Source organism: Malus domestica, chromosome 06 (genome assembly GCF_042453785.1).
Source record: "Malus domestica chromosome 06, GDT2T_hap1".
Lineage (NCBI taxonomy): Eukaryota > Viridiplantae > Streptophyta > Magnoliopsida > Rosales > Rosaceae > Malus > Malus domestica.
Genome location: NC_091666.1, coordinates 4,926,970 through 4,951,711, shown reverse-complemented (window position 1 = coordinate 4,951,711; position 24,742 = coordinate 4,926,970). Strand labels below are relative to the sequence as shown.

Genomic DNA, 24,742 nt, shown 5'->3' with positions numbered 1-24,742 from the left:
ATAACCTACTTAATTCATGAAACAAAACCAAAAATGAGATCATCTTCAATTGATTTACCTCGTTCTCTGGAGATTTTTCTGACGATCCCGAAGGAGAAAACAGTTCTATGAATCCGCCTTTTTGATTGCACGATGCGAATTTATCAAGTTTTTGAAGAAAATTAAAGGTTTTCTCTGCCTTTGACACACATTGTCAGAGAGAGAACCCAGATGCTGGTTCTGGGTTTAAATCCCACCTTGACTGAATAAATGGCAGTTAACAGCCTTTCTGATCACTGTGTTTTGGGTCAAAACCTATTTTGGTCGTGCTTTTAATTCAGCCAATTTGGTCACTGTATTTTTGTATCCGTGGCATATAAATTGTTCAGCCCGCCAACCTCCAATGCCTCTTCAACCAAACGGGTGAACATCAATATGACAAAGTGAGAATGGGAAATAAGTCACTTAAAAACAAAGGATGGATCGAAAAGGAGAACTCGGTGCAAGTTATGAAAGCCAATTCATATAAATGAATGCTAAATGACTGTAAAGCAACAAACATGTTTAATGAATTAAGATTCTTTCAAATGTTTGCCGGAGGCAATGCCTGAATGAAAAATGGATGTGGCAGCAATTGCAAAAGCCGACATTAAGGCTGCAACGAACGTGAGAGTGGATACGATTCCAGCATGCGCCTTCATCCCAGAAGGGATTTTCCAGACAAGTTTACTGTATCCTAATTCAGAACCATTGATCTCTGGCATCTTATACAAACAGCTTTGATTTTGTGAAGTTCCCTCAATGCTACAACGCATGAACAAATCCGGCATACCAAATTTGACTTCCCAATAGCCGCTTTCATCTAGAGGCTGCAGTCAGAAAAAGAAAAAAAGCAAGGTCAAATGATACAAAATAACGAATATATCAGGTTTCAGAATCCTCAGCGCACAACACATGCCTCAAAGTTTTAACAACTAAAAAGGCCAAATATCCCAATTTCAAACCATATATGCAAATGCAGAACGAATGTAGAACCTGCCGAGGTGAAAAATATCTTCACAGGGAAATCAGATACAGTTACAAATTTAATTCAAAACCTTTCCACTTACTGGATATCGTGCATGCAATGGAAGCTCTATGTTGATGTTAGACTCTTTGTCATGCCTCAATAAAAAATTATGACCAATATCCATGTGAACCTCAACAGAGGTACGATTAGAAAGAAATGAAGGCAGTTCCAAATTTGCATCTCCAAACACAGCTATAGCGCTATATGCTGCAATATATGGAAAATCAGAAATACAAGAAACGAAATTAGTGCAACATCTCTAAATAACAGGGTAATGTGTAGTATTTTGTTTTCATTTGTGGCGCGTAGGGAGTAGAGCAGAAACAAGAAGGAACACTTACCACCACGCTGAAGGAGATGTTGAAGCTCAAATGGATCTGCAAATACTCCAGATGGCAGTCTCTCAATGATTATGAGCTCACAATGGTGAGTTGGTAGCTCAAATATGGGCTCTGGTTTGATGTTTACTCTAATGGATGAGGTGAGATGACGATGAGAACCTTTGCCTATCAAATTGCGGCGCAAAATTGGGGGTCTAACAACAAGACTCAGATCATGTGGCAGCACCTCACACAAACCAAAAGGAAGCTCTTGTGCTACAAAATCTTGGAAATCTGAATCGAACAAGTTTTCATATTTTTCGTAATAAGACTGCATAATATACTTGTTGAAACTAGAAAAGGCACTGATATTTGAGCCACCACCATCATAGTTTGAATCACTGCCCGCCTGAAAAATGAAAAATATATGTCACAGACACGAAGATGGAGTCACAATTTATAATAGTGTTTACTTTTCTTATCTGCTCGTCAATACATACAAAAAGGTTAGCAAAGGAAGAATAAATAAACATAGATTAATAAAGTAGAAAAATGCAAGGACACCGGTTATAAGCCATAAATGACATGTATCTAAATAGAAGAAAGAGAGGACATATACAAAACATGCGCGAACAGAAAATACAACGAATATAGAGTGGACTGCAATGGTAAATCGACAAATATACAAGCAAGGAACTGATAACTTTGACAAAAGATGCTATAAATGGGGCTACTTTGTAAGCTTTTGAAATCAGATTGTTAGTGAAAACAAGAAAGCCTAGAGTTTCTGCTTGTGTGTGAGGCACAACAACCTTGGAGTGATTCCAAGGCACCTTTGGTGTTATGCTGAAGTCCGGTGTGATGCCGGAATTTTTCCAAATTTTCTATTGGTGTGATTCCAAAGGCCGGAGTGAGTCCGGATCTCTTCTATTTCTCTATCCCCTATTGTCCTACATCATCGTTCTGTTCCATTCATTTCTTTTTATGTTTTTGAGCAGTGGAATACATGAAGGCACTCACTGTGAATCCAGTTTGTTCATGATTTTAAAAATCTAAAAGGTAGGGGATTACACGAAGGCGGATTACAATCGAGTAACTAACAACCTGCTTTAGCAACACGAAGAAAAGGCGAAAGAACATGAGGGGCTATGCTTATGCAACAACACACCATGAACATGTATAACAGGAGCAGCTACTCCCCCAACGACACAACCAGTTTTTTTGGAAGAGCTCAAAATTTCTCAACACTAAAAAATTGTAATCCTTCTCTCCCAACATCCAACGAAGCATATAAAAATATGTGAACAAATTGAGGAATCTGAGAAAACCAAGCACTGACCTGATGAGTTGAATAATGTGCAGAGGAATGTGTGCAGAAACCAATGGCGGAGAAGAATACCAAGGCAAATCCCAGAAGGAAGGAATTGGAGAAGGCAACGGCGGCTGATGGCTGGGATGTTCTTGCCTTCATGGTTTCTACTTTCATGTTAGATTCAGATCTCAAAATAATGGAGGCGCCATGGATTCGGTCGAGGGGCGGTGGCTGGTGGTGGTGAGAGAAGACGGCGGAGGGCGCCGAGGAGAACACATGTATTATCAGGTCTGGTGGTCGGAATTGCAGAGGAAGGGAGGCGAAGGAGGAGAGAGGTTGGAGGGGACGACCGCGGAGTCAACGGAGGAGGGAGGATAAGACGGGGATGGGATCGACGAAGGGCAAAGTTGGAGGAAGAGAAGGCTTTCGGATTTGCAGGGACAAAGGTCGAAGAAGGTGGGCAAAGTGGACACGTGTTAGGATTTTATTGGACCACGTATCATGATGAGTAAACTGGATACTGACTTCTTTAAAATTAAGGGATTTTAGGAGTTTCAGTAATTCCAAAAAAAAAAAAAAAAAAAACATTTCCAAATCTCTTCCTTGTATACGACAGAGAGAATGAGTAATTCGAATTCATCGCCGGCACATTCGTCGATATCGACGACAGCGATAGCCGGAGAAAGAGAACGAAGCAATTCCAATCCTGCCGCCGCCGCCGCTCTCTCCGACGATCTCTTCTTCCCCTCCGACCTCATTTCCATTCAAGATCGCAAACAAGAAGCATTACTTGGTTCGTTCCTCTCACTTTTCGCTTTCCAATCTCACTTTCCAATTGTTTGTTTATTTATTTGTTTCCACTTTTACTGGTTCAAATATTTGATTACATGATTTTGGTTTCTTGTTTCTGTTGTCATCAAAGAAATCGATTGATCATTGAATGCATCTCTGCTTTGTTTGTTTTTGTTTTGTTTTGTTTTGATGCGTATAGTTTATGCGAAATCTGAGTGTTTACTTTTCGACGTTGCAGTTATAAAATCCGATCTTATGGATGCACTTAACAAGGTGGTTAAATCCCTTGAAGAAGATAATTGGATGTTCGAAGGGCCGCGCCATCGCGTTATCCCTATATCAAGACAAGGTTTGTTAGTTATGCTTCCTAACTAGTTTTGGTTCAAGATAATTCAAAGTTTCGATCTTGAATTTTACCGTGTCTTTTATGCGCCTGCTTTGGTGTCATCCGTATCAAACTTTTGAATTTTTATCAAGAACAAAATAAAACAACAATGCCCTTGATTTTCAGTGCGTTTCATTCCAAGTGCTTCAAATTCGGTAGGTTTTTATGGTGTCAGCTTCTCGTGACATTCGGCACCAACTACAGTTAGGATTCCTCAAAACATAATTAGAGTACTGTAACTATATATATCAGTTTGGTAGGGCTGGTAACTCATAGAAGACCCGCCTTATCTAGCTTCTTCCACAAGGTTTCAAAACTAGAGCTTAAATGCATTGAAAACTTGGACAGCTGTACAGTTAATTTGCATACGTACAAAGGGGATTAGATCAGTTTCTCTCTTTTCATCTCGTTCAACAGTAAACCTAAAGTTGATGCTCATGTCCTCATCATGTTGACTAGACATCATATTTGGCACTCAATATATAGTCCGATGGGATTGGTTTTGTTGGCTTCATAACACCCAACAGTCGACTAACTTAATATCGATCATGTACTAAATTTGTGACTGAAACAAACCCACAGGAAGTAGAGTACCTGAACCAACTTGGTCAGCTCAAGCCAGTTATTTGAACACCTGTAGCATAGGGTTTGAAGCAATTTGCATTAGCCGCCTTGAATGTTATGCAGCTTTTGATGTAGAAAGTAATCTTGGATGTGGCTAACTGTTTTGGTACAGCATGCCCAGTTCATTTTCTCTGTTGAGTAATACTCAATGAGTATCGTGCGCTTATGGTATTCATTTTCTCTGCATGCCTTAGTTGTGCTTGTTTATGGAATAAATGGTATTTATTATAGAACACGTAGACATTGTAATCATAAAAACAAATCTGCCTTTATATGTGGTTCAAATTTTATTAATCTGCTTCATGTACACCATGAGTCTCTACCGTTTGCAGCTCTCTGTTTTTCACAGACTGAAAATGCTATTAGGTTACAGATGCTTTGGGAATCATGCTGCATTGCTGCTATTGTTTCTATTTCCTTGCTAAATTCTGATTTTTAATTGACTTCCTCTTTGGTTCCTACTAGTTTGCAGTGAAATGGTTATGCATGTTTTTTGGATGCCCCAAAATTAGGACTTTCCATGTAGAGTCATTTCCCTTCCCAGATCCTATGCCCGTAGCCACTTTTGTGCTTCAAAGTTCTAAACAGAATACCACCTAGGGTCTTTGTTCATGTTGTAAGAAGATATGGTTTGATTCATAATACACTGGGAAGAAGATGTTAACATGTACACCCTTTCTTTGTAAATCTGTGATGGTGTTAATTGAGTTTGGGAGCACTTATGAAGCTAACTAGTTATACCTTGAAACGAAATGAAATGAAGCCATACTCTAGAATCTTTCTCATCATAGTTTGCTTTTTAGAACCTTCCAATTCACTGACATCCATTTTGTGCAAGAGGAGATAATGAACATCCACCGTTGTAATTTATTTTGAAATGTGGGCAGGTAGTGAACACAACAAACCACTTGCCAGAAAACACGGCATGCCATAAAAGAATGTGTAGTCATAGAAGCATAACTCCAATTCCTGTTCTCTGATCTTGCTCCCACACCCCACCCCTTGATCTGCCAACCCATCTAGCGATTAGCCCTCTAACCTTGGAGAAGGCAGAGGCATGGAGGTGACAACCTCTGGACATTGACGGTAATCGGCTATAATTTTTTTTTTCCTGGGGATATGAAGGTTTCATTTGGGTGGGTTGAATGCTTGATTTCTGGAACCAACAACTTAGGAAATGACTTCCTGTGCTAGGATCATTAATTTGTTTCTTCCAAAACAGAAATAAGTTAGTTTCGCATGCCTGTTTGACTTGTGGTGATTTTCATTCTGGTAACGCTCGCTCGCTCATCAGTATTTGAATTGTGACCTCAAATGGTTGGTAACTTGCTGTTATTTTTTCTTAATCAGGCGGTTTTCTCCAGAAGCACAAGGAAGCATCAAATAAATGGAATATGGCACCACCAAAATGATTTTCAGCCAGGAAGGATAATGCGTTCTTGCATATGTATGATGTTAACTAGCATGAGGGCTCCTGGATTGCTGCTTTGGTACATGATTACAAACATTTTGGGTTTTCTTCTGTCTGTTTGGTAAATGAGTCAATATATGAGAAGGCAAAGCAATTTGGTTGTCATTCTAAGATTTATATAGCCGACTCCACTTAGTGGGATAATGCTCTATTGTTGTGTCAAACCCGAAGGGGCAAGCTCTCGAATGTCACTACTATGCAGTTGTATCTGATATGAAATCAAAATACAATACTGAGAATTGCAATGTTGGCAAAAATTGAATATACTATTGGCCTTTTACTTTTTATCACAAATGATCATTGGGGTTCCGCCAACTCCTAACTCCTAATTTTAGTTGATTCGTGTTTCAAATCCATCAATTTGGTGTTTAATGAAAGTTCTTTCTGACCAAAAAGTAAAAGAATAAAGTTTTGTGCTCAGCTGTTTGACAGTTCCATTATCTTACGCTAGCCTCTCTGCATGAGCATGTGTGAAGGACTTTGTTTTTTTAATCACGGGCACTATGTACTCTTAAAGATGTGTTGTGTTACTTGTTTTCTATTAGAATTTTAAGAGATTGATGCCAAATCCTTCTATAAATTGAGTAAGAGTGGGATCCACCTATATGTAGCTTGTTTGATGTGTATTTAACCAAGAGTTTACGCTCTTTAATAAACAAGTCATAAATATTACAAAAACAATAAAATAAAATAAAATAAAAAGATTGACATATCAGGTAAGAATAGAAAGTTTTTCGCAACGTTAAATTGCCGCATAAATGTTTTGCATTTGGCATTTTATTGGAGATGCTTTAAAACGGTAGGTCCCAAGCGGTCAAAACAAAACACAAAAAACAAAACAATTTAAATCACTAAAATAGAACAAACAAATGACCATGGAATTGCCACAAAATTGAAAACCTGAATTACAAATGAAAAGAAAAATCACAAATAAATATGAAATTAACATGGAATTCGAAGAATAATGTATATACCAAAACACCGAACAATGTTGAACCAAAACCAACACCAAAATTTGAATTTTTTTTTTCAATCTAGAATCAAAATCCGATGCGAAACACAACTAAATTCAAAATTTAATACAAAACACGCACACACAAAGCAAGTCAAAGAGTATGTTAAGAGCGCTTCCAGCATGCTCTTTAGCCCGGTGGAAAGGGAACCGAAGCAACCCAATCCCCTCCCAAACTAGCTTCCGCCCATTCAGGCAATTGGGCTAAAAGGGAGCCCATGGGAGAAGGCAAGCAGGAGTCCAATGCCCGAGTGCCTGAGGGGGACTGATGCAAGGCTAACGTCAGCATGAAGTCAACCACGTTCTAAAATAATTTCTGTCAAGCGCGTGGGGCGCGTCTTTGACACATTTTCAGATGCTGGGACCTGCATGTCAGCCCCACTCAATTACCTTTGAATCTGGACTCGTTGATTTCCAGATCAACGGTCTAAGTTTTTAGGCTTTTAAAATTAAAAAGAAAAGGAAAATAAATAAAAAATGTTATGGTGGGCCACGTGTCACATTCTAGACTGTTGGATATCAATTTTTTTTTGTAATCCAACGGTCCAGATTAATTAAGTTAATAAATTAAAAAAAATATTAAAGATCCAAAAAATTACAAACAAATTTTTTTAAAATTATAATTTTTTTTCTTTCTATAAATACCTTATAATTTTCTCCCAGTTTTCAGCATATTTCAATATTTTCAACGATGCTAAACAATTAAAAACATGTCTCACAACATAATTGATTAAAAATCTTATCGTAATCCATCTACAAAAATTTTACTTTCGGATAATGACACATGGTGTGACGAAATTGGTTAAAAATTATATTCAAAATTTAAAAATTATTTTTTATTATTTTATAAAATAAAAAATATTAATATTTTATTGCCTATTGCCCATAGTTACTCAGTTTAGGGGTAATGATGCAAAAAACAATTAGTGTTCAAAGGCAATTACTATTCAGTGGAGGGGATTCAATTGCCAATTGCCATTGAGGCCTTCCCTACACTGGAAGTGCTCTAATGCAGAGAAAGCGTTCGGTAATCAATTGCTTCAAATAAAAGGCTGGTGTCCTTTTCCAGTTTCATTCAACACTGACAAGAAAAATCAAAAAATCAAAAGGGAAATGGAAACTAGAAACTCTAGTCGCATAAGATTTGCAAAATAAAGAACGAGATGTACTGATACAGATGAAGGTACAGCTGGTTTTCAACGGGGCCATATAAAGGACCCGAGATCAAAATACGATCATTAGTATGTTGTCTGTGGAGTTTAGATAGTGATGAGACTAATGTACATTAGCAGATAAATAGATCATACCCCTTTGGTATCTGATGTAAGAAGTCCCATTTTTTCCGTCAGATTATCCATATTCTGGGTTTTGTCCCCATTCTCTGTTGGCTGCTGCTCTTCATTTTCCATACGCAATCCTACTTCTGCACAAGTAGAATCCATTTCATCTGCCCCCGGGTTTTGTATAATATCATCCCAATCCTTTAGAAATGCTTCTATGTCTGAGGAAATATTATCAAAGTCTATCGCCAATGACCCATTCATTACCTCTGAAGTGGGGTCAATAAATCCATCACCTGCTTCAGATGCCATGTTTTCAATAAATCCAACACCAGTGTCTTCACCTGCCATGCTTTCTTCAGGAATATCCACTAAGCCTTCGGGTGGAAAATCTGGTATTTGAGATAGCTCCGGGATAATTACATTTGTCTGAGGTATGGGAATTGATGGGGACTCTTGTGCTCCAACAAGGGCATTGACGTCTGAGAATGGAGATCTCATAACTGTTCCAGAGTTAGTGACCCGTGGAGAAGAATGTGTTTCAGAAATTACAGAAGGCAGGCCATGCCCTGAAGTTAGCGGCACCTCTTGAAGAGTCACTCCTGATGTGCGGCTTGAAGAACTCCCACTGTCTACTGCACCGGATGATGATGATGAACCATCACCAATAAGGAAGTTATCAAAACTGTTATTAGAAGATTCCAACCGAGAAGATATATCTCTATTCATGATTTGCCTGAGCATTGCCTTTGCTGCTTCGTTCATGGGAGGATGATATTTAACAATCTGTCCATCAGGAGTATTAGAACGCTCGCTCTCAGCAATACCTTCCTTCTTAAGTCTCCGTTTTTTGTTGACTTCAGTTATGCGCCTACTGCTCTCATTTTGCTGTACAAATTGAGTGAATAAACCAGGGCTATGCATAGCCTTTGCAAGGAATGACATCATCTGTTGTTGCCGCTGCTCCATGCCCTGAAGACGCTGCACCATTGTTTGTAGCTGGTTATCAGTAGACTGTTGCTGCTGCCTTAACCTGATAAGTTCCTGCATAAGCACATTCTTGTCCCTTTTTAGCCTCTCAACCTCCTCCTTGAGGCCAAACTTCCCAACTTCTACACATGCACCCATTGAATTCTGTCCATGTGATGGCTGTGGCTGTTGATGACTATGTCCATGGGCAGGTTTTCGCCGGTTGATGCTCTTAAGGAGATCTTTCTGACCCCTCAAAAATCCCTCATGCGCAAACTCCCAGCGGTCTGGATCAACCTTCCTAAATCCCTTTTCGAATAAAAGTGAAGGGGTTCAATCAACATGATGGAAAAGGTAAAAATGAAGGGACTTTTTCATGGTTTAGCAAAGGAATGAAAGAAACAAAAACAATATCAGGATAAGCAGACAAACATTGATGAATACAATGGATCAAACACCCATCATTTATGAGAAATGCAAATTGATCAATGTAGTTGAAGAGAATAATTATTTAAGGCTACTTAGTGTATCCCGAAAATAAGCAAAGAAAAAAATAAGAAGATCAGAAGGTTTCACGACCTAGCTCAACGTGAACTGAAGGGACTCCCACTCAACTTGAATCCCTACATTTAGAAACTTCTCCACGTCAAAATTTTTAAGGAACGAGTTCTTTCATCCCACAATACTACCAGAAGAGTACAACTCAATTATCCACTCCACGAACAAAATATGTAAACCAGCCAACACTGGCTGCTCAAGCAATGTTTTCTGAAGAATCTGGCCTTGCAATGCTTTCCCCATTTGATTCGGAGATGGCAGAAGAGGTAACTCAGTGTTACCAAAATAAATAGATGTGAATAAATAGATGTGGATACATTATTAAGGATCAGATTCAGAATAGATGTGGATACATTATTAAGGATCACATTCAGAAAAGATAACCTATCATGTGAGGCCTATCCGAAATTCAGTTTCCAATCTGTCTAGTCCACAGGAAAGCATAAACCATAAAAAGGTTCCAAAACTAACTTCATAGAATTAGTTATTCCATGCAGTCTCTGACTCACTACATGACCATCGACATGTTAGGAACCAAAAGTGTTTCATAGCCGGAGTCTAAGTCACCCCACTGAAACCATTCAGCAAGTAAACTCTCCAAAAGCACCAAAAAGAGTCTTACACATAGATGTCACATTTCTCCACATCCACAGACAATGAAAATTTCCAGGCTATGTCCTTAATGCATAGTCATTTCAAGATGAATAGTGAAAGAAGACGCTCACAAGTTTTGCATCTCTGATTTCTATACAAACAATTTTGAATGCAGTATACAGATAATCTCTGAGTTTGAACTAAACTAAATTTTTCATAGAATACTATTTGAAATATGGCTCAATAAAAATAACAATGAGTGCTATGGTGGCAAATATCTAATTGTTCTTTCTAAACATGTCTTACATGCTTTGCATGCAAAGTCACCATGGTCCAAAGACCAACCTTAATCAAACAGCCATAAAACAGGATAAAAAGTATGAGACCTCGTCTCACATTTCTGGCCAGAAAGGCAACAAATTCCTTTCACTATAGGGAGATGGAAAAGCATAAGAATGAATGAGGTAAACACGTAGAAAGACAAAAGAATTATCCCTTTTTTAAATCACAACCCTTTTTAAATCACAGTCAGATGTCTTTAATTTTAACCACTGTTCTATTTGTAATTTTATATCCATATTTCCAGCAACCTTTCCGTAAAAGAAATAGTGGTATTTCTACCAACAGTGATATCTTCAACCATGGTAACATGGCACACAGTGATGGCCGTTACAAACCCAATTACACTCTGTTAGAACCCAAATGAATTAACCATCACAAGTAAGTGCAGATATTTGCTATCATAAGAAAGAATAACCATATGAAGATTACAGCTTAGCTAGTTACCATGTCTAATGCGTAGACAGAATTATGACCCAACCTACAAGGATACTAGAAACCTTAAAAGGAAGTAAGTTAGCATGTCCAAGTCATAGATCTAATAAAAGCTAGCAAACCAAATACTTCATGGTTCCAAGGACAGTCAAAAGGTCACATTAGAAACTTAATGACTGGCACAAGGTACAATTCAAAATACACAAACACCATACGTGCTCGGTGCTCCAGACCCAAAGAAATTAGAAACTCAAAACTGTCCAAAACAACAGATTTTCTGTTAAAATATTCTGACTATGATGTTCTTATTCAATCAGTAATAGGAAACATAAAGAAACATATCCGCCTACTCTATCATCACCTGCATAAAGGTTTGACTAGCCCTCAGCCGGGTCAGTGTTGCATATTCAACAAATATATTTAAAATATCTGCATTTATAATTAACCTTGTAATCATGCACTCACTTTCTTTCCCTTTTATCCCACTTCTGCTCCATCTGGTTGCTGAGAAAATGCAGGAAGAAGAGAGATCAAACTTTCAAATCGCACATTCTTATTTCTTTAAATGGTATAGTTGCCTGAAAACAAAAAAAACAAAAAAAACAAAAAAAAAAAAAAACCAAAAGCTTCAACTCCCCAAAAAGAAAACACAAAAGAAAAATCCCAACACTCCATACATATTACCCTAAATTCTCTGAGCAACCAAATGGAGTATTCTAGTCATCCATGGAAAAATGGCACACAGTGGTGGTCGTTACACTCGGTTAGAGTCAAATGCATTAGCCATCACATGTAAGTGAATATATTTGCTATCATAAGACAGAATGACCATATGAAGCATACAATTAGCAAGTTGCTGACCAAAAAGAGGAGGACATATAACCAAGGCGTAGAGAAAACTACGACCCAAACTACTAGGATACTAGAAAACTAAAAAAGACAGTAAGTCAGTATGCCTATGCATAGATCACATAGCAGCTAGCATACTAAATACTTCATAGTTCCAAGAACAGACAGTCAAAAGGTCATGTCAGAAACTTAAAGACTGGCACAATGTACAACTCAAAAATAAACAAACAGCTCAGTTTTGATGTTGAAATATTCTCATTAAGATGTTCTTAATCAATCAGTTATATGAAACATTAGAAAACACATCCGCCTGCTCTATCATCAGCAGCTAGCCCTCAGCCGGGTCAGTATTGCATATGCCACAAACATATTTAAAATATCTACATTTATAATTAACCTTGTAATCAGCCCTCACATTCTTTCCCCTTTATCCCACTTCTGCTCCATCTGATTGCTGAGAAAATGCAGGAATAAGAGAGATCAAACTTTCAAATTGCACATTTTTTAAGTGGTATTAGTAGCCCGAAAACAAAAAACCAGAATCAAAAGCTTCAACTCCCAAGGAAGAACAAACATAAAAGAAAAAACCCAACACTCCATACATGTTACCCTGAATTCTCTTAGAAACCAAATGGGGTATCGTAGTCATTGACCCAAAGACTTAACCAGAAAATCTAGGGTCTTTTCGGCACAATTATACGCCTAATTGGCTCACATTTGGGTAACCTGTATACAACACTAATCCGCAGATAAGACCAATCTCTGTCTCCACCAATCACTGACCAAAATCAATCACCATTAAAAGCATATTTTTAAACAGTGAGAAATATATACACGTATATAGAAAGAGAGAGAGAGAGAGAGAGACATACGTAGGTGTTCAACTGCCTAACAAAGCTAGAGAAGTTATTGTGCTTGAAGTACTTGGGAAGGAGGTCCCTGGCGAACTCCGGCGGGTTCCAAACCACAAAGCTATTGTTGGTGGGGGTCCACGACACGACCGGGTCGGTAGCCGGGTCGTCCACCATGTCGTACGTCTTGCACAGGAACGGCGGCGGGGCGTTGGATTTCAGTAAGGGTGCTGGCGCCGGAGCCGAACTTGAACCCGAAGCCGCCTGTTGTCCGCCGGCGGCCACTGATATCTCGTCGCCGTTGTTGTTATCAGCGCCCCCCATATCGCCGTTGAAGAAATTGATTGTAGAATTGAGAAATTAGCGTAATGAGAAAGAAATGAAGATTATTGGATAGGGTTCTTTCAGAAGCCATTTCCATCCATGGTTGACTTTAAAACCCTAGGCTGCTGCTTCTATGAGAGAGAGAGAGAGAGAGAGAGAGAGAGAGAGAAGAGTCTGCGTGTTGTGTACGGACAGTGGTGGGACCGGTGAAGTATAGGGTGGGGAGGTGGGGCAAAGGGAGACCGCGCACGAAACGGGCACGATTTGCCTCCTCAGGGGTCTGGGGACGGATAATGTTCCTCCACAAAATTTCAACTAAAAAAAATAAAGTAAATTACATAGTAATTCAAGGTATTAAATACCAGTAGTCTAAAAATACGGAAATTTTTATGAAAATATCAGGATATTATCGATATCGATAAAAATTAAATAAAAACCACGAAAATTGTCAGAAAAACTTGAAATTTTTATTGAAACTTTGTATGATGTTCATTTAGTCAATTATCTATTAGTTTATCACAAAAAAATTGGAAGGAAATGCATTGCATGATGGATTTAACTGATTTAAGTTGATTATATAGCGAGCTGGTAAACATTGTGAGTTTAGAAAATATGTAGTAATTAATGAAAAAAATTTAAACACACCATAATCATTTATAAATAATGAATTAATACTATATTTTACACTTTATACATTGCATGGTAAGATACATGAATGACTTAGTACCACATAAAAATATAATATAAGATTATCTTATTCTGATCATAAAAAGAAAAATAATAAAATAATATAATGCAAGAGTGTAATATGGTGTTGTTTTAAAAAAAACAAATAATAAAATATTATCTAAATAATTTATATAATTTATTTATTACGGGATAATGGGTAATTATTGTTTACCCCCTTATTTTGTCATAAGGCAGAGGCTAATGCACTTTACCACGCCAAACTAAGCATCTTTTCAGAAACTTTTTCACTTTCCCAAGTTTTTGTTGTCGTTCACATCTTTTCATCTTTTCAGACTTTTCTCCTTCTACATCTTCTTCTTCATCTTTTCAAACTTTTCTCTTTTCTCTTTTCACTTTTCTTCTTCTTCATCTTTTCACTTTTCTTCTTCTTCTGACTTTTCAAACTTTTCAAACTTTTCTTTTTCTTCTCCCCCCACATCTCTTCTCTGCGACTCTCCTTCCCAGAGTAGACAGACACACACACACCCCACTTCCTCGTGTTTCCCCCTTCCCCAATCCCTCGAACCTTCTCCCCCATTCCTCTCCTTGTTTCTTCTCCCCCCATCTCTGCAAAACTCCTTCTCGGAGCACAAACACACCACACCCACACTCCACCATGACCTCCACCACAGTGGCGCACACTCCGGCGAGCACCATCACCACTTGTGGATCGTTCCTCTTCCCTTTCTCACCTTCCGGTGACCACCATCAGGCAAGGGGATCCATCAAACAGTTTGATTCAAACCCGAGTGGGTTTTGGGATATGGAGAAAATGAATTTTTCATTTCCGACGACGGAGGCGCAGATCTTGGGTCTAAGCCTGGATTGCAGAGAGAGATATGGGCAGCTGTGACGACGTAGCCTCGGCTGCCTTTCTGACGATAGAGCCACGACGATTGTTTCGATAATATCGCAATATTTTAACGACAATTAGGGGGATACGTGGGAAAATATCGGTCTCTCTGAAAAACAATAATATTAGCGATATTTCGCCGATATTATCAATATTTTAGTCATTGCTCAAGTTTGAGGTCTATTACAACCTCATAAAACATCTTTAAAACATTTCACTTTCATACATTAAGTACTATTTTATTTCAATATAATATATCCATTAGATTTTCCATCCATTACTCCGTTAAATGCTGACGTGGCTGACACATTTGTGCCACGTGGTAAAAAAAATAATTTTTTAATTTTTTTTTTAAACTGAATCTTCAACCAAAAGAAAAACCCCAAATCTAGATCCCATCACCCCCCCCCCCCAAACAATTATCCCTTCCCGAGATCCCCTATCCCACCCCAGTGATTATCCATCCCCCCCCCAACCCCCTTCTGCAACCAACCTCACTGTAGCACCCCACAACCCCACGACCCATCTCACTCAAGCCCCCCTTCTCCCCATGATGCTCTCTTCTTCCCCTTGTAACTCAAAAAAGAAATGGAAGAAAAAAGATAAATAAATAAAATCAGATCGCGTCTACACCGCCATCGCCGGGTTCGTGAGGTGGAATCGGGTGCGAGGATGGGTGCGGGTGCAGAGGAAGACGAACTGGGTTGATTTTTTTTTTTCGGAAGAAGATGAACATGGAGGAAGGAGAAGGGGGAGAGAGGGTGAGTGCGGGTGTGAGGAGAAGACAAACTGGTTGTAGGAATGGGGATCTGGGGAGGGAGGGTCGCGGGTGCGGAGGAAGACGAGCTGGGTTGTTTTTTTTTTTTTTTTTTCTGGTAGCAGGAAAGGGTTTCGGGGGAAGAAGATGAACATGGAGGAAGGAGAAGGGGGAGGGAGGGTGAGTGTGGGTGCAGGGAGAAGACGAACTGGTTGTAGGAATGGGGATCTGGGGAGGGAGGGTCGGGGGTTGGGAGGGTGCTCTGGGTTTCTGGTTTTGGGGTGGGGGGGAGAGGGTACGTGGGTAGGGTTATGATTTAAGTTTTTATTTATTATTTTTTTTTGTTAGAAGATTTAGGTTTTTAAAAAAAAAAATTTTAATTTTGTCACGTGGCACACATTTGGCAGTCATGTGGCAGCCACGTCATCACTTAACGGATTAATGAATGAAAAAACTAATGGACGTATTATTTTGAAATAAAATTGTACGTGAGGTATAAAAGTGAAATGTTTTAAAGATGTTGTATGGGTTTGTGCAAGACCTCAAACCTGAGGGGTTACTGTGTAATTTACCCAAAAATTAAAAATGGTTGGAGTAATTAAATATTGAGAGAGGGTCGGCGGGGTTGTCAAGGTTATGACCAACCCAAACTGGGTGTCTCGGTAAAACTTCATCAAACTATCAAATCTTAGTGAAAATGAAGAGCATATTAAGGCAAGTGAATGTACTACAAAATACTCTAGCTAAGTTCGACAAAACTCTCCTTGAAAACTACCAATATTGCAAATAAGATAGTGTAGGCAATCCAACTCCTCCGACAAACTTCGGGAAGGTGGACTTCGGCCGTGACTTTGTGTAGAGATCAATGAGGTTGTCTTGACATGAGATCTTCTTGATTTCACTCTTCTTAGACGCCATAAGCACGGTATGGTCTCCTTGGGTTGACACAAGTGGCAGAGTCTTCATGGATCGTTGTGGAGACTCAAAGATGAATAAAAATATACAAGTGCTTCGAACAAGCTCAACATGAGCTCTCAACCGTGTCTCACTCACATGTGGCGTAGTGAGGTGTAGCGTCGTAATGAGGTACCGCAAGCTTGTCAAGGTTCGAAGACATCGCAACTAAGTTCTATTCAATGGACCTCCAAAATATTGTTGTATTCCCAACGATAAAGGCATAAAACGTCATTGAGAATGTGCCTTGTGAGGGTTTGATAAGGAACTCTGTGTCAACATAACTAACAAGGCAAGCATCACTCCAATGATGAAGGATTGGATCTAGAGATGCTAGGGATAAATAAGCCCAAATTTCGTAGTTCCATAAAGATATATAGATATATATATATATATATATATATAAACGTCTTTCACCAACCTAATGGTGGTATGTAGGCGCATCGAAAAAGATGTCCAACCTAATGCAATGAGCTAAGTACAACAAACTCCAATCGTACTCAGATATGGAACTTTGGATTCCATAACCTCTTCAAAGGTGTCACTTTGGATCTAGCGTACAGATGATCATGGGTAATTTGATTGGTGACTAGGATACCATTAGAATAATGCTTGAACCTCATGCCGAGACATGAACAAGTCCAAGATCCTTCATCTCAAAGTTCGACTTAGAGTGTGAGTTAGCTTTCGCAAACTCCTCCAAAGTTTTAGTGAGATTCATATCAACGACATAGGCTGTAGCTCTAGCATGTCCAAAATGACTTCTTTACAAAACATGCAAGGGGCTTAATTTATTCACATTATCCTTGACTGATCAAATACACACTTTAGAGAATGAACTCTTGATTGAAGTATAGAAGGTGTTATGTGTTCTAGATAAAACCAGTCTATGCAAGTTCCTTTGAACTTCTATTGTTGTATCATGATTGATCCTCATGATGCATGCTATAACAACATTCATGTTTTGTTTTCTTTATGAATACAAAAATATATTACACTAAGGGGGTGGGGGACTTAAGCTAAGCAACATAATGATCCAGACATAATAAAATTTGTTCGAATACGCCTTCAATGAGAAACAAACCTAATGTCTTTCACTTACAAGAGAGAAATAATACTAATAGATTGTATTACCAAGTGACAAACAAAGTTAGAGTTTTAAGAAATAAAAGTACATCTGCCGCCACCACCTTGCCATGACCATCATAGCGGGCACCTCAATCACTATTGTTGCCACCACCACCTTCGCTGCCGTCACATTGTCACCACATGCCACCAACATCACCGCCATCACCACCACCACATTCTCCACTGCCATCACCCCTCCCACCATCACCACCACCACCATTACATCTCACCACCATCGCCGTCACCACCACTACCACCACCACCACATTCTTTACTGCTATCACCCATGCCGCCATCACCATTACCTTTCAGGCCACTACTACTTGGTGTTCTCAAAAGAGACCTAGGTGCCCACAATTAATGCTTAGGCATTTAGACAATTGGTTATGACACTTAGGCAAAACTGCGCATGATAGGTGACTTATTTTGTTTTATTTTTAAATGACTTGGAGTCATGAATCATTCTTTGTCGGATAAAAAAGGGGAAACCATACCCTCTCTATGTGATTGAGTCCGTCTCTCTGTCTTAGACGAAATAGCACGTGAGATGTGCAAAATCTTTTTCAGTTTATAAAGTGATCTATTTTGTCAAGCACTTGGTGCTTGTGTAATCGTCTGCCGAATAATGTTGTAAGCCTATCGACATGTATCCATAGCTTCCGAGCAAATCTGTCGACAGATGCAGAGCAAGTCCTACCGAGATTTTGTCAAACGAGATTTCATTGAGCACTTGGTGGACACTTTTAGGTCCCTATTATACAATCAGAAGGTCCTCAAAAGACTATCCCATAAGTTTTTTCGAGCTTCCGGAGAGCGTGAGACCAACCTGGTCTTTTAATTAATTTGCCACTAGCGGTGACCTACATAATTTTTTTTTTCCCATTTATCAAAACTTTGTTTTGTACATATTTTGTTTTTGGATGGTGCTATTCATACACCAATTTTTACCTCCCATACACCCTTGTTAATTTTTGGCCATTAATCTTTTTCAATCCATTCAATCCAACGGCCGAAAATTAAGAGGGGTGTGTGAGAAGTAAAAATGGACGTGTGGTTAGCACTAAACAAGGATGGCTAGACATTGCAAAAGTGCAATTAAAAGGGAAAAAGAAATCATTTAAAAGAGCAGCGTGAGCATCCCAAATGCAATGAGCCATAATCACTTGGAACATCTTTTAACTTACAAGAAATTACCACAAATTCATGAAATGGGATCAAATATCCTACGACTTTACGTTATCTCTGATAAATTGCTCCACCTGGGAAATTTCACCACCAAGGCCAGAAGCTTCTCCAACTGTAACTTTGTTTTGACACTGCAAAAATGCAAATCGTTCTCCAGGTGCTCCGAGTGTAAACTCATTTGTAATATCAGCTGTTGATACTGCACTTCTTGATGCTCGTAATTTGTCACTGTAAGATGTTATGTCACAAATATATCAGGGTTTCGAGATAAGAATCAGAAACAGGATGAATATGAATCACAACATCACAGAGCATTCTCGAGCTAATGAACAATTGCAGAAACAAGGGTTAAAAAAACAAGAGTAGCATTGAATGAAAAATTTGTCCTGAATGTGATGCCAAATAGAAAATCACGGCAAAAACTGTTAACTGGAAGCAATATATTTACGGAAAACCCGGATGTTATCAAAATAAAATATCTTCCTGATACAAAGACGACCAATATAGTTATCTCATTAACACCACTTGAAAGCTTGTGTTACAAGTTTAAGATCAATCAGAGAAAAGAAAGACACTGATGTTAGAACAATTCAAATCTTACATTTCCTTCTCCAATTGTTTTCGAATAAATTCCTTGCTATGTGCAGTCACTTTGTCTGTCTTATTGCAGAGAATAAGAACTGGAATTTTCTTCCTCACCACACTCGCCTTGGTCAAAATATCATACAGGTACCTGATGCAAATAAAGCTTCAAACGTCATCCTCTACAGTGAAAAACTTGAGCTTCATGCAAAGTAAACATCTATATGCTTACATCCCAAATTTTGGGTGTCTCTGTCTGTTATGATCATTTTTATCACTCTACGACCTTAGACCCGTAGGGCTGGCACCATTTACCACGAAGTAGTAAAATGGATGTAAGCATAATCTTGAAGGCAAAATAGTCATTGTTCAATATCACATTCTAGCTATATACTAGAAGGGGGAAAATATTACTCTGAAGCAGCACGGCAATTTGGTAAGAATTCCACAGCATCAACCACAAACACTATACCAGCAGCTTGAGGGAGGAAATCATCTAGTTTGGCTCTAAGGCGAGAATGCCCGGGAACATCAATAACATGAATAGGATTTAGCTTTCCATTCTGTCAGGGACAATGAAAAGAAGGGTGAGCATCATCAAGTGCCTGAAGGACAATCAACAAAGACAACAGTAAAAGGAAAAGCAACGAAATTGTTTGTGGTTAGGGTCTTGCACACATCAAAGGGATATAAATACATAAGATCTGATATGATCACAAGAAGCTGAAATACACCTTTGATTTTTCAGAATGAAGCACAAAAGTTCCCTCATTTGGTTCCATAGATGTGACAGTACCTTGATGAAAAGAGCCATCCTGAAGCTGGCATGTGCATCAAGTCATATCACAAAAGTAAGATCCACATTGCAATGTAATAAATAGGCCATCAAGGAAACTCAAAACAGGGGGAAAAAAGAACATAACAAAAAAGCATTCAGAATTTCTACCAAGATGCAATCTTATTAGAAACAAGCATCGAGTACGGAAAGTATATAAAAAGAAAAGAAAACCAAAGGATACAACATAAGCAAAGGAGCAACATAATATCTCAAATGCACGACAATCTTACAATGTTGACGGAAAAACAATCCCATACGCAAAACCAATTCGTAGAAAGCTTGCACAATTTTTAACCTATTAATTGGCCTAACATAAACATTATATTGCATTACATATCATGGACCAAGCATGAGACTAGCGGGCTCTAACGAACGATTGTGAAAAGCAGGTCAATTGGTGAATCTATCTTCTATCTACTACACATTGAGTTATATGATACTGTTATTAATTTAACGAAGAAAATCGAATAAGCGGCGGAAGTGCTTACTTGATAGAAAAGCACAGTCTTGCCACTGCCGCTAAGCCCAGTCACTAGTATCGTATTAGCTTTTGGGCGCTTAAACAACCTAACTACATCACAAAAATATATAAACAAATCAAAATAATTAAAATTACAGACAAGTTCAAGAACTAAATTTATACTGCAAATATACATATATACATACATACCCAGTAAGAGCAAAAACGTGGTGAATAGCAGTACGGCCATGGCGGCATAAATCTGTTGAGGCGGAATGCGATGAACGTAGTGAAGGGATTGAGACCACCATTGCTGTGCCTGTTTCTTCCATTCCACTTCAAATCCTTCCATTTTCTTTTCGGACCCTCGACACGAAATTAAGCTCAATTACGCTAAGATTGAGAGGAAGGGGAGGGAATTGGGGGTTTAGGGTTAGGGATTTGACAATTTAGGGCTGAAGGATTGGGCGTCTGTGTTCCTCAGAGCTACATGTCTGGTTATAACTCATAGTTAATCCCACCCGCAAAATCTCATTAAAACAGATCCTACGGCTACTGTTTCTTTGTTTTTTTTTGTTTTTTTTGTTTTTGTTTTTACAAATGATACTATCTATACTAAGAATGACACGCTCCAATCCCGGTATCCGAAGGACAACGAGATGGCCACGTGCTGGTAGACATCCGAGAGTGACTCAAGCTATTTTATGAATGCATATGCTGGGAACATAAGAAACATGTATATAAATTTCGCGTAATTACGTAATGTAATATTCAAATACAACCTTATCAAAATAATATAATAAGTTAAACTGCCAACAAAATAATAGTGATAATGCACGACATGTTCAAAGCATACTACTAATTCAGAATACAAGCGAAAGGTGTAACAGAAAGTGCTATTACAAGAATGTCCAAGCGAAGAGAAGGGCACAAAGCCATTGGTATGGGAATGCCTCGTAGCTTGAATCGTATGCCTTATTCCTAGGTTCTGAGGGGGCGCAAAACAAAATATCAATGGACCAAGCTTATATATATGTAATACTAAAACAATTATTCTTCAACGTACTAACCCCTAGTTTAGAAAACTTATATAGCATAATAAGTAATAAGTTTTTTGAAAACCCTAACGTGCCATAAAACTTCATAAAACAAATATCATAAATAGTGTGCTTAGTAGTGGTATCAAAATCGCCCGAAAGCAGTATCATTCACCCGTAGGCCCTACATCACCCGACCGAAGCTATATAATTATACCATTCGCTCATAGGCAGGACTAAATCTTCATTCGCCTATAGGTAATATCATTCGCCCGTAGGCAATATCATTCGCCCGTAGACAGATCGTATGAGTAACCACTAAATCAGCACATAAAAACATGAACATAATATTTCCAAAATATATCTAATCGGAACTCAGTAGCTCAAACATCATATCATAAAACATGTTCATAATATAAAATCATAAATCCTTCAAAGAAAGTAAATCTGATAAGGCATGATATTTCATAAAGCATGAAACCAATTTTCTCATAAACGTTTCATAAAATGTATCCATAAAATCATGTTTTTCATGTATGCATTTCTAATAGTAAAATCATGCATTTTGGAAGGAGTCCACTCATAGATACTCCGTAGTCGAAGAGTCGTGCAAACTAGAGAGGACAGAAATGCTACTAACAAATGCACCTAAGCACATAAAGGGACCAATTAATAAAACTATACTAACATGATTGAATTTTAGGAAACGAACGTCATAAACAGATTCAGAATGTCGAAAAACCTAAGGAGGAACCTCGGGTACCCCCACGCACCGCCGCACCCACCGTCATGGGGCGGCGGCTCGGAAGGCCACTCACCACCGTACCCGCCGAGTTGGGTTGCCGGAAAGTTGGCCAAAAAATTCGCCTGCGCCTCCTTGGTTGCCGTCCATGGCGGTGAAGCACAGTACCTTTGGTGGAGGCGTGTGTGCTCCATGCGTCGGCCAAGATGTGCGCCCACACGCAGACCCACGCACTGCCTTAGATCTGGGATCCGACCAGGTCGGGTCGAATTTGGGTTCTGGGCTTGGGTAGCATAGCTGTGTTGGGTTGCATTTGGGTTAGGATTCAAGTTTGGGGAAATTGGGTCGGGTTGACCTTGTTTCAGGTCGTGGGTTGGCTAGTTTTTGGGTAAAACTTCAAACGCTCATAACTTCTTCATTACTCAACCAAATCGAGTGATTCAAAAATGAAAATCATAGTTCTCAATGAGATGAAGAGAATGATACCTTGCACGATGGCTAACTCGTCGTGATTTGGCCAAAAAACACCTCGAAAATGGCGGTGCTCGAAAAAAAAATTGGGAAAAGCTTACTCCGAGCTATTTCTACGTTTAACACCTGTATACAACTTAAAACAAGCTTCAATCTAACCCTAAAACACATCCCAAGGGTTTCTAGAAGCTTACCTACATCGAAAAAGTTTCGAAAGCCACTGGAGCTCGTCGGGGGAGGTGTACACTGTGGCTGTCATAGTGGAGTTCCAAGTTTTGGTCTGAGGTTCTCGAAGCCTCTCAGTCCAGGTGATGAGCTTGGGGTTGTAGGGAAAGAGAGAGTTCGGTGGTGAGAGTTAGAAAGAATGAGAGAAAGTGATGGGGAGAGAGATAGAGAGAGAGTGAGTTATAAAAAAAGGGAAGTAAGAAAATCTAAAAAGGTGAAAGGGGTATTCATATAGGGTAAGGCTAAGGGGACAAGAATCTCAAGTGGGTCCCCTTGGTTCACAATTTAAGAATGCATAAGACGAAACACAAAATATCCGAAAGTGGTTAACATTCGAACGTAGAATCTTTGTTATACATCTGAATTCGAATCCGTTTGCCTATGCGTTCATGGCGATGAGTACGATACAAATAAATTAATTAAATTAAGACTACATGTTTCGACGAGACGGTCAACGAAAGTCAACTCAATTGTACAATGGTAAGTTCATAAGTTTGTTAATATGAAAATACAACAAATTAAGGACGGGGTTTCACAAAGAAGGTGGGGGAGTGGATTAATTCTCATAATTTATAATATTTTTTGAAGTTGGAAAGAAAATGCATTAGAAAGAGAAACACGAGTACAATCCCCACCATGCAATACAACAGAAAAGCAAAATCGGACAGAAAGCGGAAGCGGCCGTTACCAAAGTGTGTGTCTTCTAAAGGATAGTGTTATTTACACATTTATTTTTACCTTCCACACACTCTTGTTAATTATTTGTCATTCATCTTCTTCAATTCACTCGATCTAACGACAAAAAATTAAGAGAAGTATGAGAAGTAAGAACGAGTGTGTGATAGCAAATAAATGGAAGGATTAGAAGCAGTTAACACGACATGAAATAAGTTCTCTCAAAATCTTGTTAACGGAAAAAATTTATCTCTAAAAACATAACTCCAAAAAATATTGAAAAATGATGGGGCAATCAACGAATGTCTTCAATAATAATCTTCAATCGCCATATACTTACTCTATTTAGCATTAATGATAGTTGTGAAATCCCCAAAAAAATTTGAATACGAACTGGTTATTAAATGACCTTTAAACGTATTGAAACAATGAGTTAGTAAATCCAATCTAATGCTAAACAAGTCTTTTGATAACCATGTTAGCGCGTTCAGTTTTTATTATTTTTGAAATTTGAAAACTAAAGAGTAAAAACTACTTTATTAAGTTTTCAAATTTTGGCTTTTAGTATTTGGTTTTCATTTTTTTAACCAAAAAAAAAAAAAAAACTAAAAATTCGAAGTAGTTACCAAACGAATTTTCAATGTTAAAAAAAATAAAAATAAAAACTAAAAACAAAAATCTAAAAACGAAATAGTTGTCGAGTGGTCCCTAAACTAGCAGTTTGTATTTGTTACTTTTTTTTATCACGAACATTATTTTTATTATAATAAAAAACTAGTACACAGCCCAAAAAGAACCGAGTAGATAACTACGGAGAAAGTAAAAGGCTCAAGCAAAATGAGAGCGGCAATCCAAGAAACAACGGGAGGCCCACACCAGCTTAGGCCTGAATGCTGCAAAAACAAACAATAAAAAACCCTACCTCCAGCAGCAAAGACCACAC

General features: G+C 38.5%; 4 protein-coding genes and 1 long non-coding RNA gene across 5 annotated transcripts; 1 reads left to right on the top strand and 4 right to left on the bottom strand.

The window, feature by feature from the left end:
• Positions 1-486: 486 nt before the first annotated feature.
• Positions 487-3,258, bottom strand: LOC103436921 (uncharacterized). The gene is made up of 4 exons (XM_008375374.4): positions 2,708-3,258; positions 1,390-1,777; positions 1,089-1,255; positions 487-848 (listed from the first exon to the last, which is right to left on the bottom strand). Exons 1-4 carry the CDS (start codon positions 2,852-2,854, stop codon positions 552-554), a joined length of 999 nt encoding a protein of 332 aa, XP_008373596.1. The 5' UTR covers positions 2,855-3,258; the 3' UTR covers positions 487-551.
• LOC103436920 (protein SAMBA) lies at positions 3,149-6,246 on the top strand. Its single transcript, XM_008375373.4, has 3 exons — positions 3,149-3,473; positions 3,711-3,821; positions 5,832-6,246. Exons 1-3 carry the CDS (start codon positions 3,302-3,304, stop codon positions 5,891-5,893), a joined length of 345 nt encoding a protein of 114 aa, XP_008373595.1. The 5' UTR covers positions 3,149-3,301; the 3' UTR covers positions 5,894-6,246.
• A 1,861-nt stretch (positions 6,247-8,107) lies between these two features.
• Positions 8,108-13,455, bottom strand: LOC103436919 (heat shock factor protein HSF8-like). Its single transcript, XM_008375371.4, has 2 exons — positions 12,861-13,455; positions 8,108-9,522 (listed from the first exon to the last, which is right to left on the bottom strand). The coding sequence occupies exons 1-2, from the start codon at positions 13,161-13,163 to the stop codon at positions 8,266-8,268; spliced, it is 1,560 nt and encodes a 519-aa protein (XP_008373593.2). The 5' UTR covers positions 13,164-13,455; the 3' UTR covers positions 8,108-8,265.
• On the bottom strand, positions 12,225-12,727 carry LOC139197185 (uncharacterized). The gene is made up of 2 exons (XR_011582325.1): positions 12,591-12,727; positions 12,225-12,442 (listed from the first exon to the last, which is right to left on the bottom strand). It is a non-coding gene; the product is annotated as an uncharacterized lncRNA (long non-coding RNA).
• A 5,224-nt stretch (positions 13,456-18,679) lies between the features above and the next one.
• Positions 18,680-21,185, bottom strand: LOC103428176 (uncharacterized). The gene is made up of 6 exons (XM_008366268.4): positions 20,860-21,185; positions 20,678-20,760; positions 20,086-20,172; positions 19,766-19,914; positions 19,371-19,502; positions 18,680-18,997 (listed from the first exon to the last, which is right to left on the bottom strand). Exons 1-6 carry the CDS (start codon positions 20,999-21,001, stop codon positions 18,808-18,810), a joined length of 783 nt encoding a protein of 260 aa, XP_008364490.3. The 5' UTR covers positions 21,002-21,185; the 3' UTR covers positions 18,680-18,807.
• Between the last annotated feature and the right edge of the window lie 3,557 nt (positions 21,186-24,742).

Bases quoted from the DNA above. Each gene is read 5' to 3' on its own strand.
- LOC103436921 (XM_008375374.4), bottom strand. From the start codon at position 2,854: ATGAAAGTAGAAACCATGAAGGCAAGAACATCCCAGCCATCAGCCGCC. The intron at 1,778-2,707 runs GTCAGTGCTTGG...TTCATTTTTCAG, and splicing joins CACATTATTCAACTCATCAG to GCGGGCAGTGATTCAAACTA. The intron at 849-1,088 runs GTAAGTGGAAAG...TTCTGACTGCAG, and splicing joins CATTGCATGCACGATATCCA to CCTCTAGATGAAAGCGGCTA.
- LOC103436920 (XM_008375373.4), top strand. From the start codon at position 3,302: ATGAGTAATTCGAATTCATCGCCGGCACATTCGTCGATATCGACGACA. The intron at 3,474-3,710 runs GTTCGTTCCTCT...TCGACGTTGCAG, and splicing joins CAAACAAGAAGCATTACTTG to TTATAAAATCCGATCTTATG. The intron at 3,822-5,831 runs GTTTGTTAGTTA...TTTCTTAATCAG, and splicing joins TATCCCTATATCAAGACAAG to GCGGTTTTCTCCAGAAGCAC.
- LOC103436919 (XM_008375371.4), bottom strand. From the start codon at position 13,163: ATGGGGGGCGCTGATAACAACAACGGCGACGAGATATCAGTGGCCGCC. The intron at 9,523-12,860 runs GTATGTCTCTCT...TTATTCGAAAAG, and splicing joins TTAGGCAGTTGAACACCTAC to GGATTTAGGAAGGTTGATCC.
- LOC103428176 (XM_008366268.4), bottom strand. From the start codon at position 21,001: ATGGAAGGATTTGAAGTGGAATGGAAGAAACAGGCACAGCAATGGTGG. The intron at 20,761-20,859 runs GTATGTATGTAT...TTTGTGATGTAG, and splicing joins CACGTTTTTGCTCTTACTGG to TTAGGTTGTTTAAGCGCCCA. The intron at 19,915-20,085 runs GTGTATTTCAGC...TGTCCCTGACAG, and splicing joins TTCATTCTGAAAAATCAAAG to AATGGAAAGCTAAATCCTAT.